Source organism: Trachymyrmex septentrionalis, unplaced genomic scaffold, assembly GCF_001594115.1.
Source record: "Trachymyrmex septentrionalis isolate Tsep2-gDNA-1 unplaced genomic scaffold, Tsep1.0 scaffold80, whole genome shotgun sequence".
Lineage (NCBI taxonomy): Eukaryota > Metazoa > Arthropoda > Insecta > Hymenoptera > Formicidae > Trachymyrmex > Trachymyrmex septentrionalis.
The window spans coordinates 2472324-2486233 of record NW_017305988.1 but is presented as its reverse complement, the minus strand read 5'-3'; the positions used below and the strand labels follow the sequence as shown (position 1 = coordinate 2486233).

General features: G+C 33.2%; 2 protein-coding genes and 1 non-coding gene across 4 annotated transcripts in view; 1 reads left to right on the top strand and 2 right to left on the bottom strand.

Annotated features, from left to right (window-relative positions):
- Positions 1-2877: 2877 nt before the first annotated feature.
- On the top strand, positions 2878-2949 carry Trnac-gca. The gene has a single exon. It is a non-coding gene; the product is annotated as a tRNA-Cys (tRNA).
- Positions 2950-4449: 1500 nt separating this feature from the next.
- On the bottom strand, positions 4450-6179 carry LOC108754679. The gene is made up of 5 exons (XM_018497164.1): positions 5982-6179; positions 5448-5794; positions 5100-5371; positions 4751-4982; positions 4450-4656 (listed from the first exon to the last, which is right to left on the bottom strand). The coding sequence occupies exons 1-5, from the start codon at positions 6011-6013 to the stop codon at positions 4484-4486; spliced, it is 1056 nt and encodes a 351-aa protein (XP_018352666.1). The 5' UTR covers positions 6014-6179; the 3' UTR covers positions 4450-4483.
- Positions 6180-6718: 539 nt separating this feature from the next.
- Positions 6719-13910, bottom strand: part of LOC108754800 (protein yippee-like 1) — an 8884-nt gene continuing 1692 nt past the window's right edge. Inside the window, exons 2-6 of one of the 2 annotated variants that reach the window (XM_018497401.1) lie at positions 10999-11143; positions 10300-10651; positions 9676-9719; positions 8987-9095; positions 6719-8896 (exon numbers count right to left, since the gene is read on the bottom strand). In XM_018497401.1, coding sequence (XP_018352903.1) covers positions 8807-8896; positions 8987-9095; positions 9676-9719; positions 10300-10401 — 345 coding nt within the window. In that variant the 5' untranslated portion in view covers positions 10402-10651; positions 10999-11143 and the 3' untranslated portion in view covers positions 6719-8806. The remainder of the gene's footprint in view (positions 8897-8986; positions 9096-9675; positions 9720-10299; positions 10652-10998; positions 11144-13910) is intronic. The other variant, XM_018497400.1, reaches the window with a different exon arrangement.

Here is a 13910-nt window from a genome sequence, read left to right as displayed (position 1 = left end):
TGTGTGTGTGTGTGTGTGTGTGTGTGTGTGTGTGTGTGTGTGTGTGTGTGTGTGTGTGTGTGTGTGTGTGTGTACAAGTTGATGAATAAGTAAATTTTCAAGTGTTTCGGAATACGCTGCGATAATAAATGGAGCTGTCGTAAAAATGAAACTATCGATTTATGTATCTGCACGCGTGAAGGACGACGTTGCCGTAAAATCTGTAACGATGCTCCGCATCCTAAAATAAGCATTCATTAAGGTACGACCCAAATTTTCGATTCTAAATCAAAGTTCAGTTACTGACCACGTGGTGAACTGACCAGGTCACTCGCTACCATAGAAACCAACGGTCACAACACGGGAAATACCTATAAAGAACCATAATGGCTGATACCACGGCAAGGTCGTCACGTGTCAAATTCTAATCTTCACCTCGCTTTGATCGTACGAGCCATCAGGAAGCAAATTACTTAGGGTGCGTTCGGGGAGACGCTATTAACGCTATTTGTGTCATTCTATCTTTATCATTCATTATATGATAAAACAACGATAGAATGATACAAATAGCGGTAATATAGTATAGCTTCCCGAATTAACGCATCCTTTATTATTATCGCATTAATATCAAGGGACTAATTTAACTAAAAAGTCGCGATATGCAGTGCCCTTTTGACCCGAAGGCATTGATAGAATAAAACTGTCGTTATTCTTTTTCTACATCCATTTAAACAATATTCTTATATTTTACGTTGTATTAACATTAGTATTTGTTACAAAGAGATGACGAATTAATTGGATGTCAGTCCAGTATAAGAAACTTACTTAATCATGTTTTTTATATTTGTTAATTTTAATAATTTATTAAGTTCAATAAAAGGGGCAGTTTATTATAATTTTCAAAAACTCGACTTGTAAACAATTTTAAATAAATAAATAAATAAACCTTAAACTTACATTTTCAGATATCTCTGGCTTATCTTAAATCTGAGTACCTTTGCGCAAATACGATTGAACACATTAAAATCTTATTAATATAAATAAAATCTGATTGAAATTAATAACAAAATTTTGTTAACTATGTATCTTCTTCAAAATATTAATAAACGCCTTATTGCGCCTTAGTTATTATAATTAACGAAATAAATATTTCGTCATTTCTGCCGAAGGAAAATTGCTTCTATGTCGGTTAGATGCAGCCACGCAAGTGAGAATAAGTAAGATTTCATTATACATGTATAGTTCATAGCCTCGCGCAAAAGATGTACCTATACATACGTGCATACATACATAGATACGTGCAACGAACTCGCGCCGTAACGCGGCAATGACTGAAAATCGTTATTTCGTTAATTCACCATACCGCACATCGATCCGTTATTGCTCCGTTAATAATTCGCCGAGACCTTCGTTTTTCGTGATATTGCATCGCCAATATTTAACCGTAACATCTCCGCCTTTTCGCGTTACGTGCACCTTCGACATATCACACGTGTTTATTGTTTACAAGATCCAAATCGGCAATCGATCGAAACACAGTGCATTATTACATGCGTTTACTTATAAAAGTTAACAAAATGAATCAATATTTATTCACATTCTTATGCTTTATATTTTTTAATACAATCGTAGGAAAGAGCATGCAAATGAAAAATTGAAATTTATTTAATAATTTATAAATAATTTCTCTTTTTTTTTATAACTTTTCTCGATAAGTGAGAGTAACTAAATTTACATAACATTTACTTGAGCATAATTAAAAAAAAACCGTGTCTCATCGAACATTAAAAATAATTAATTAATTTTTATTCAAGAGAGATCTTATACCATATTGCTTATTCATTGTAACAGTATTCTTAAAAACTTTATCAACATTGAAAATTTATAATCGATTTATGTATATAAATATCGATTATAAATTTTTTCAAATTAATAAGTTATATATTTCAAGCAAAAATTAAAAATTTATTAACATAAATTTACATAATTATAATAATAAGAAAAATCGTATCGTTTTAAATATACATTAAATAAAAACATTGAAAAGAAAAAAATTAAATGAATAAATTAAAATGAAAAATAGAATAATGTAAAATTGAGGAATAATTAATGCTGTAAATGTGTTGACATTCATATGATGTCATATATTGGAATAATATGCAAGAATTTAGTCGATAGTATAATATTCAATATGTATTTGATGTACTTACCTCGTGTGTTATATAAATTATGACAATTACGCAACTAAATTTTGTTATTTATTCATTATTTTGGCGCCAGATTTCAAAAGTCAAAGTTTGATTGTCAAATGTTAGTTCGGCCACGAGGTTGACTCGTTATGGCGACGGTGAAACGTACCTTTACAGGGTGGGAAACGCACTGAACGCTCTGCATTAGTACGAGCAAGTTCACGTAAGGGTTGCTTAGATACCACCGCGTCTCGGAAATGTGTCAACAAAAACATATTTATTTTATCAAACAAGTGCAAAAAAGATTTATTTATTAAATTTTAATTTAAAACGTTTATTATTTAAAATTAAATAATACCAAGTTTAGAGTGTTTTTTGAAAAGCTTGAAAAATTATTGAAATATAAAAAACCAATGATATTTTAATTAATAAAAATTACAATTATTGTGTTAAAAGCTATATTTTTTTACAAGTTCCGTGTTTTAGATAAAATTAAAATTAATTATTAAAAAACAGCTATTTAAATAAAGATTGAAAACAATTCTTCCGAGTAAAGAGATCCATTTAATAAATAATGACTATTGCGAGGGTAAAATTGTTACTTCAAATGTAATGTGTATGTAATAAAAATTCTTGTTTTCAATTATATATTTGATAAATATAAGAAATTATAGACAGAAAAGTATGTATCTAAGATCAGTACGCAATTGGGGGTATAGCTCAGTGGTAGAGCATTCGACTGCAGATCGAGAGGTCCCCGGTTCAAACCCGGGTGCCCCCTCATGGATCTATTTTTTTTTAGTTTCATTTTACATGTATTCAAATTAAAAAGTAAATTCACAATTTTACAAATTTAATTTTTACCATTTTGTTGTAGTATATACTTTAATAAATATTATAAATAGTATAGTAAAATATGTATATAAATTTCATTTATTTTAATTCGTATTATTATCTATTATAAGAATATTTTTTTCTCAACAGATAAGAATAAATTATTTAACTTATTTAATTATTATTTAATTGTTATTATTTATTATCAATTATAAATTTAATTAGTAAAAATTTGAATATGAAATTTGAATATGTTCAATTTTTAAATAATATATAAGCTATATTTTTAAATTTTTTTCGGGGAAAAATGAATAATACATAAAAAAATGCATGACACTTTTATTTTTTTTAATTTTATTTATAATTTTATATGATAAATTGTAAACAGATTATACAGTGTAAATCTTGCAAAATTTGCTTGATTTTTTATAGATATAAAATTATGTCCAACAATAAAGCTATGTTATATAACAAACATGTGTATGAAAATAATACACAAATTCCTTTATTCTAAATTTTTTTTTCTGCAATTGTCTCCACTTACACTACTCTCTTGCTATTGACAATTGAGTAATCTTATAATCATACAAAATTATAGTATAATATCTTCTATCTTGATTTCTCATACTATATTAATTACATAAGTGTGAAGGCTAAGAAGAAACTTTAAGATAGAGAGAATACTTAATTTCAACATATAATTTAAAAATAGAGAAATGTACTGTAAAAAATATAGATGTATAAAGTTATATTATAAATTTAATTTTTTTTTGTGCGTCTTTGAATATTTTTGAAGATATTAAGAAAAACAAAAGGTTCATCTAAGATAATACTTAGTATCCTGTGGCTACTATACGTATTATTACAATTTCATATTTACACTAATATTGCTCTGTTGGATTCAAAATTACTTTAATTTTACATTTTTTATTATTCTATTAATAGAGTCAATGTCAGTCTTTTAACATATATAGTTTCTGCCAATATTAGCATTATTAAAGATAAGATAAGATAGCATTATTAAAGATAATTTTATAAAGATAAAATGTTTTGAGATTTAACTTTTCACAATCGCGTACCTCGCTTTCTTAGCATATTCCAACTCATCTTTCCTCATTATATAATTCTATAATATATCAACAGTCATTATAAGAGTTTAATTTTGCAGCGAATAATATCTTATAATATTTGGAAGACTTAATGATATAATCATATATAATTCATATTTTACTATCTACAAATAAAAATGAGTTTTGTGGAATATTTGTATATCCACATACAAACTTTATATTTATATTTAATCTAATAAGGCAACATGTAAAACTTGTATATAATCTGAAATATTTAAACTGGTTTTCGATATCCATTTTGTAAATGTATAGTCATAAAGAAATATAATATATTATTTTGAAAAATACTTTGTCATATATGACAGCAATAATAATGTAATACTAAAGAGATTTTGATATTTGTGCCTAACCTTAGGAAAATCGATAATATTCCGCAATATGATTCAACATATCTTGAAACGCGGTAGAAGGTGATGCACCAAATTTTTGTCTCCACAAATGCCTAGCAATGATATGTTGGCCCGATGTATGAGTAGCTTCTTGAACTTCTTCACATATTTCGATAGCACTTTGCCAAATCGTTTCTTAAAATACAGGAAGAAAATAATTACACGAAAACCATTCATATACATAGAGATAAACATACAAATGTATTATGTCATTAAAGAAAGTAATTACCGAGATTGTTGAGGAGTTTACTTTTACCCGGTGGATCGAATTTCTGTAGTTGTTCGACACTGACAATTTTGTATTGCCTCAGATTCCGTAAAGATTCATAACTGCAGCAACGAGCACGATCATTTGCTACTATATAATTTCCTGGTATTGCATGCCTTGTAATCTCCTTTAAAGCTTCTTTTACCATGTTACTCTTATCGACTCCCGTTTGTAGTTTGTCCATTTTTTGTGGCTACAAAAATTATACAATTTAAATAATTTAAAGTAATGAGACAATGGTAATTAGTTTAAATAGAATAATATTGATATATTTTTCTTATAATTAAAATAATTTCCATTAAAATATTACCTCTGGTATAGCCTCAATCATATGTAACCATACGCGAGGTGGTATGGCATTTGCTTCTGCGACACATATTATTGTGTGTGAATTATTATTACGTTTCTTGACAGAATTTATATCCGGCTGATGCTCCATCATATAACCACCAGGAAATTCATCCACAATTAATATTGCACCTTCACCGCCTAATAACCAATCCTCTGGATGTTTTTTAACATAGATTGCAGAAATTTCGTCACATCGCTCATATATCTTTTTAACAACATGTTTCTTTACATCTGCAATGACATGTACATGCATTTAATGCTGTACAACATCCTGATTGTTATGAAAGATTTATATAAATATAAGAACCTAAATAAGAAGCAGTAACGTCACAAGGAATTTTTTGACACCATCCTAGTATCAGTTGAAGGCACATTTTCAGGTCACACTTTATTCCAAAAAAGAAAGACTTCTCTCTTATGGATTGTTTTCTCATACAATTAGGACAAGACCAAATATATTTGTCTACGATTCTCGCAGGGCTCCATATTAAACTTCGTCCTTTACAATCAGCATGAGGACAATTGGAAACTGTGCAAATCAAACTCATTTCTTTCAACCAACTGCATAATTCTCCCTCATGTCCCTGTTGTAGCATCGGTCGAACGACAACGTCGAACAATCCACTGTGATCGCTGAAACGTCCTGAGCACGTTCTGCAAAAGTTTATATTTTATAAATTAAATATAATACAATAATTCAATTTGTAATGTGAAAAAAAAAATGTAAATCGTACAACGCTTTATCTCGATAATTTATAAAAGTAAACTGCCGTAATCAGCGAATGTCATTATATACAAAATGTTTTATACTTGTCATTAAAAATTTCACGACTTCGATTACCTTGAATTTTTGGCCTTTGCGTTTTTCATCATTAATTCTAAAATAATAGGCAGTGTGCTTAGCTTAACTTTTGTGTTTAACAGACAATAACGACGAATAAAAATTTGCTCACAGTAAACAAAAAGTGAACAAAAAAAAAACAATTATAAGAACCTAACGCTAACAAGAAACGATCAAATGACCGTGGCAGAATCCATTGTCATCCATACATATGTATACATGTATATACACAATTGCACTTATGCATATGTATATTAGTGGAAGCGCAAGTAGCGCACTCGTCGTGCGTTGGCAACTTTGAAAATGAAAAGCGCATGCGCGTAATGAGGCGGCACCATTTGAAATTAAACGCTAAAGATAACAATGATAAATTATTTGTAAACAATATGTAGGCTAAAAAATAAAAAAATTAGAAAAATTATGTCGAGAATTAAAAGCGGACTGAAATATTAATGTGCTAACTTACCTCTCTCAGGTTTCCTTTATAATCTTTTTTTTCCAAAAACTGCGCATCTATATCCGCACTCAGGCTGACTGACTTATCTTTTTATTTTCATCGAGAAATATTTTATGTAATAAGAAAATTTATATATTTTTTAAAAATATTTATACATCTATAAAATTTATATTTAATTTATATATATAAATTTATATACTTATAAATAATTATAATTATTTATATAATTATCTTATAAAATTTAGACAACACGTTCAAATTATCTTCAATATTTTGTGTCTTCTTTTTCCTTTTATTAAGAACACGTTTTACAAAGCAAAATCTTGTGATAGTGGAAGTTGTGGAGGCTGAATACTACAGAGTTAGTGTTGATAGATACATTTTAACAAGGTTCCGAAAAGGTGAGTGCGGATAAGGATATCGGCACATTAATATAAAAAGTACTCTTTGAGTGACAGCGTGAATATTAGGCCGACACAATCATTCATTTATTCGTTCATTCATTCATTTATTCATTCGGGATCAGTCGGTCAATCTGTCGAACAGATAGATAGGCAAACATTTTTCTACATACGCTGCACAAATACACTGCACTTTCATATGTATGCACTTGAAAGCTAAACGTATGATCTGTCTACATATAATTTTCTAGTGGAAAACAGTGCTAACAAAGGTCACTGATATCATTCAAAATACTTTATACAATATAAACAGATTATCGCTTGATGCAATAAACACAATAAAGCTACCTTCCTGTTAATTAAACAATTAACGATCAATATCATTAAACAACAATTTATACAATTTGTTTAATCATCGGTTCAATCGTTAAGCATCATGCATAGACGCAACTCCGATTTTCTAATAAGCGCACTCGTTTATGAATTTTATTTAACTATCTTTTAATAATCGTAACAAGAAGATAGCAACGGAAGAACTTGTCAAGGAATATAGCACAAATGATACATCGTATATAAACAACCTCTATAATTGATATTCCGAGGAAAAATTTCTCACGCAAAGACTACATTGCACAAAAACGTATCAACGTAGTAGAAGAAGCGACAACTTTATTATAAATATTCGATTGCAAATTTGTGTAATCGAAAGTTTGGTGATAAAGTTCAATCCTAAGTGAAATTATCTTTTTATAGGATCGCGACTGTCATTACTAACAATCTGTAAATACAGTTGGATCTTATAAAATATTTATGAACGATATTGAGATATTCAAGAAAACGAGTCATCCTTTTTTTATATTTTAGATATATTGCGTGCACACACACACATACACAACACACGCGCGCGCGCACGCACATGTACACACAAGGAAGGCGCAGTTTCAAAACTTTACAACAAAAACTTCGATCACGCCACATTCTATTTCAGCCGATGAAAACGTAAACATATTACAATACGATCCTACTGTAATAACAGTGGCAACTGGCAGATTGAACAAACAGACAGTTTGGCAGGCATGATGAACATAAAACCAAACATGTACACGTGACATTTAACCAGACTTTTTCTTTTATATCCTCCTTCTCCCTCACCCCCTCCCCTCTCTCTCTCACTTTCATTCACTCAAATTCTCTTTTCCTTTCTTCCTCTCCTCTTGCCTCCATTATTCTTATTCATTCCTATTTTCTACATCCATAAAGTCCTATAATTATGTAATATAGGCTTTAGTACTCTATAATGTATGCTAAACTAGGACTACCACTACGTCGTCTAAATACGGCGTAGCATTCTTAATTAATATTAGGAATATCGGCAGTGAAATTCCAATGACAGACGCGGCAGGCAGGCAATCAGTCCAGCAAAGTCTGTGGCACTTCCGCTGTTCTGGTGCGTAAAACAGATAAAACTGATTGTCGGGGTGCCCCGCACGTTTAATTTTTAACACATTCAGTGTCGACACACGACTGCACGCAATGTCTACAAAGATAATGAATCAAAATTAGGGAGGGGGGGCACCCCACTGCTCGTACCGAGCAATCTCGCTTTTCTATTTCCACCATGGCACCTTCATCGTCATGTTCCACCGTTACTTGACATTGTCATCTTACTCTACTTTTTTCTTCCATTGAAAAATAATTTCTTTACAATACTTGGCGATGTGTCCACCGACGAATACAGATCGCCGCGATACCTTTGCTTGCTCGATTTGATCAGAAGCAAACCGATGTTGTGTTTGAATTGTCCGAAACGAAGATTACTAAGATTATAAATCACAAATGAAATCACAGACTTTCGTTGGTGGTTCGAATAGAGAGGGGCCGTACATTGCAATTAGAACAACGTTGTAGGCGTCATCAGGAAAAGTTTGATGAGAGGCACAGGGAACTCTTCTATTTCCCTCTGCTTTTCATTCCCATCCATTCTCCTTGATCATATGTGCAAGTTCGATTATAAATTTTCCTTCCTTATATTTCTGACTTGACTCAAATGCATGCTCCTAAAAAATATCAGTAGACAATTATTAACACCGTAAACATCATACAATTTTTCTTTATTTATGACTAATTTAAGATAACGGATAACTAACATATTTCCATCCTAAGGTGGTTTTGCAGCACTCGCAATAGATATCAGCGACAGCGTGCAACCCAGTTAACAGAACTCGCTCCTCCGCGGGGCCGCAACCTACGTTCACCCTACGTAACATAATTATCATTTTTCCATTTCTGTCGTATGTGTTCTGCATTACATATATATATGTACGTATCAATCGATGTCGACACACAAAACACACAAAGAATATCCCCAAATTATTACTAAAACAATTATTACTAAAACATTAGAAAGTAAAGAAGAGTATTTATTTCAATTTCGTTTATGTTTATTACAGAACTGTAAAACAAGGAGAAATTAGTGATTTAATTTTCAAATTAAATAATTAAAAAATTAAATTTGTAAGATAAAATGGAACATAGAAACCTTATTTTTCATTTATCTTTATAGTAGTGTTTTCCTATTGTGTGTAATAATTATATTAAAATAAAACATACATATATAAAGATGTTAAATATAGAAAACAAAAAAAATATCGATTCAAATTTTAAGGAAAAATGAGTAAAATGATAAGTTCTGTTTTAATAAAAAAATTATATTAATTAAAATTAAAAAAATAAAAATAGAGTTCTAGGACATCCTGTATGCATATGTGTTATAAAGAGATAGCCAATGCCAAAGATCTCAAAGTAGTTCTATTTTCATCATATTAATTATACTTACACAGAATTAAAGAGATAGGCACGACCTTGACTGCCCTGGAAGGACTGAAAATGCAAAACAGATAAAATTTATATCATCAATGTACATAAAAAGAGACATCGAGTTAGTTTCTATTATTAGTTATTATGGAACTATTTATGTTTCCATTCGGAGCGTAAAATTTTATATGTGCTATAATAGATTCTTTTGAAATTAGCCTATCACTATTTATCAAAATATAATCGATAGTAATAGTCATAGTCGATAGAACATTTCGATCTTACAATCGTTTCGCATACCACTCGAATATCCATAATATGTAAATTAAAACGGAAAAACTAATTAAAAGAAATCTTTTAAAATAGTCCCATAACAACTATTTGATTAATTACTATAGATATATCAGATTGTTATAAAAAATAAGAATATAAATAATGTTATAAAAAAAAATCATAAAATCTTGTCTTGTATCAAACTTTGAAATATATTCGTTAATATAGATTAGCTAAATCCGTTGAAAAGTTTCTTCAATGTTCATATGATCCATCGTATTCGCAATAATTAGGAATCTTCAGTCAAAAAAGAACACGAAAAAAAAAGATTTAGCTGAAAGATTTAGAAATTCGATCTCGAGGTACGGCTTACCTTAGAGATGAGTTCGTCGTGATTGGCGAGATGAGCACGGCAGTGAATGCACGAGTAAGTGCGGTGACAGGAAGGTAGATACGCTTGAAAAGTTTTCACCATGATGGCGTGTCCAAGCGAGCGAAAACACACTTCGCCCTTGCTGCTATTCTCCTCGTGTCAGATGAAGAATATAGATCTCTTTCTTCGCCAAGAGAATTACGAGACTTTTCTTTATTTTTTTTTACCTAGATGACACGAGACTGAATTTCTCCGAAACGCGGGGTGGTGGTGCGATAGTAGCCCCGTTCACCACCGCTTCGTGCTCCGATCAGCTGTTGAGCTGGTTCAGACAGCGCCGGTTCGGGGACACCTGTAAGGCAAGAAGATTACGTTAAAGGCTAAAAAAAAAAACGCTATGCAACGTCGATTTTCATTTCGTATCGATTCTCGCTGTAACGGGATCAACGCGAGAGTATTATTATATTTTTTCTTTCTGCCGTACACACAGGCCAGTTAACCGCGCGTAAACGAGAAAGAGAATCTCTTTTAGGTATACGTATATCATAAAGAAATTGTACCGCAGAATTTAATGACGTACATTCAATTATGTTTATGTATAATTTTACATTTCGTTATATGTCGAACGCGAGTATCATGAATATGAGTCTAATCAAATATGTTATTCATATCGTAAAGGTGAGCAGGTATAATATTTACAGTAACGATTTGACATTGGTTCGGGAAGCACTGTTATAGCACGCTGCAATACACGCGTTTCGTGCCGACAGCATATCGATCGCACCTCGTGAATTGCGCGATGAATTTCTTAGTGCTCCTCTGTAAATTGCATTAACGATGATACCTAAATCGAAATAATTAGGACACCAAAAAAATTAATACAGCGCGGATGGATGTATCACGGTAATTTTATGCAAACAAAACATTTTCGTGTGCAAAACTTATTTTAAATCAACGAGTATAATTAGATTTTCGTTTATCTCTTTCATTTGCAGCAAAAAAAATGGACTAGCAACAAGGAGTGCACGACGACAGTCGCGGAAATGACGAGCGAAAGGAAAGCAACGTATGCTTTCAAAACAAAGGTAATTGCATCGATGTACTGCTGCGTATCGACTGATATGTGCCCACCACGTGCTGGCGCGCGTTCAAACAAAGAGACAAGGACGTTATTATGAATCGTTCGAGATAGAGGCTTTTTCTGTATGCGGGACGGATAGACGCGTACTTCGCTTATCCTTTTCTTTTCTTTTCTTTTTTTTTTTTTGAAGAACGGATGCCAGACACTTAGTAAATGCTAATCACAATCATCTTGTCGCGAGATGCCTACTAACTGAATCGAAACTGATTTCGCGGGGGGATTCGATTTTTTTTTCCCCCGACATTCACGCGAATGCATCTTCGAACGTCATACGACTTATTTGTTCCTTTTCTTCATGTTCGAAAATTGGCTCGTTCGAATTACAAGCGAACGAGGTAGTTAGTCTTTGTAAGCGGTAATTCAACTCCATTGAACGGAAGTGCCGGAGTCAAGTATCGGAATTTGCTCGGATTCACACGAGCGCATATTAAATTCGATCCTATCCTTACCGGCGACTGACTCGACTCACGAAGTGAGAAGAGAACGAAAACGTTTGGGAACGGGTTTCCTAACGGGACGTTCGAGAACAAAGGGAGACGGGACTTTCGAGTCAATACACTAGTCAAGGTCATTGCTACTTATTGCAGTCGCAACGGCGTCTTTTTTATTCTTATCGCGCGAATATGCGTGACGACAATTGCCCCGACGGCTTGCAACGAGACTAAGCCTCGCTCGACTTCGCGGATGAAAAACTAAAAGCTTCAACTTCGTTGAAGAAATCATTTTACTCCATATTCGCAATTCACTTTTTCAACTCTTCGTCGGATGTACTGAACCGTATCAAATTTCGTTGAACGATCCGATGTAATGGTATGAACGAGAAAAACAATTGTTCTTGTGAAACATAAAAAAATCGGCGGCAGGGATTGATGCTTTTGAGAAAAGACGATTCCTATGGCCTCAGACGGATCGAAGAGAAGTGAGCGAGGGGTTGACGACCGAGGACCGAAGTAGGGGGCAAAGCCCCCTAAGTTATTTATAAACCGCCTTCTATACAAGAGAATTTACCCGAGTCGTTGTAAGATTCACCCTTCACCCCGCATTAGCTACATTACAAACGAGGATCGAGTGGACAACGGGAGCCATTGCCCTCGCGATCGTAACGCACTGATTACGGCGCAAGGATAAGAAGATGGATCGAGTCGACACGGGAAATTCTAGAGAGCTTCGACCAGATTATCGTTTTCGATTTAAATCAGATCGAAAAATATATCCGGAGAAGATGATGAAAGATGCAAAGTGGTTCAAATGAAGCAGCAATTTAATTTCGTATATTTCCTAGAATATATACGGTAACGCTCGAACAAATGTAATACAAAGAACTGTGACGAGCTCAAGTAATCGAGTAATTTGGAAAAATACATTGCTGTGGCAACAAGGAAAAACGTTGTTGAAGAACGTGAGAGAAGGAGGGAATAAAGCGGCAAGAAAAAAAGGCGTGGCGTGGTTCTCGGACAGTGAAAGAAGGAAGATTGCAGAAAATTCTGCAATCTTCTGGCTCGATGCAAATGCGCAGATGTCGTTGATATTGGTTTGGGAGGAGGAAGAATTTATCGAAATTTTAACAGAAATACGAATAAAGGAATACGTGTGCAACAGGGAGATGAGGAAGGAAAGCGGAGCAGGCGCGCGCGGCACGAAGCGGCGATTCCGTCGCGCGCAGTCAGCTGATAGTCTGCAGTCAGCTGTAAATGTACACAAAACCGTTGTCCAACAGGTTCAAGCGCCACAACGCCACGTTCGATCGAGTCGCGTGTATAAATTGTCGCATCCGAGACTCCCGCACACGCAAGGACATCGCGCGCTGCAATTCTCTCTGGCGGAGAACTCTCCTCCCTCCTCCCGCCATTCCTCGCGAGCGCGAAGCGATCAAATTGTCGATTGTACGCGATCGATCGCACCGATACAATAATGAAAAGGCTCCTTAGTTACGTTTCAGAGAAATAATTGATCGTTGATCGGCGATTGTCATTGGTACGTACGTCTGAGGATGGAATCTCGCTCACGTGCGTCCAGCAGAAGAAAAAAAATAGAAGACTTTCACGACGTAATTTGAATAAAGAGAATATCGGGCATATAATGAATAAAGTATACGTTTAATTGATTCAGATTTAATTTTCGCCCATCCTTGTTTTTCCTATTACGCAGTCATTACGAATAATAGATTGTTTTTTTCGTTACGTTGTAGAAATTAATCTATGCAAACTTGAGAGTTAAGCCATAGAAGTTTGGAGAAATAATTGTGAAAAGTTCTAATGGAAATAGTTGCGACGTATGTAGCGTGACGATATTCAAGCATCCGTGCGAACAAAATATGTCAACAATAAGACAGAGAGAGAGAGAGAGAGAGAGAGAGAGAAGAGCGCGTGTGTATGGCCAAGATAATCGTCCCGATGTTTGTACGATATTTTTTACGACGTGACGCGTTGAATCAGCTGTGAATGTATACAAACAAGCCGATGCGCATTAT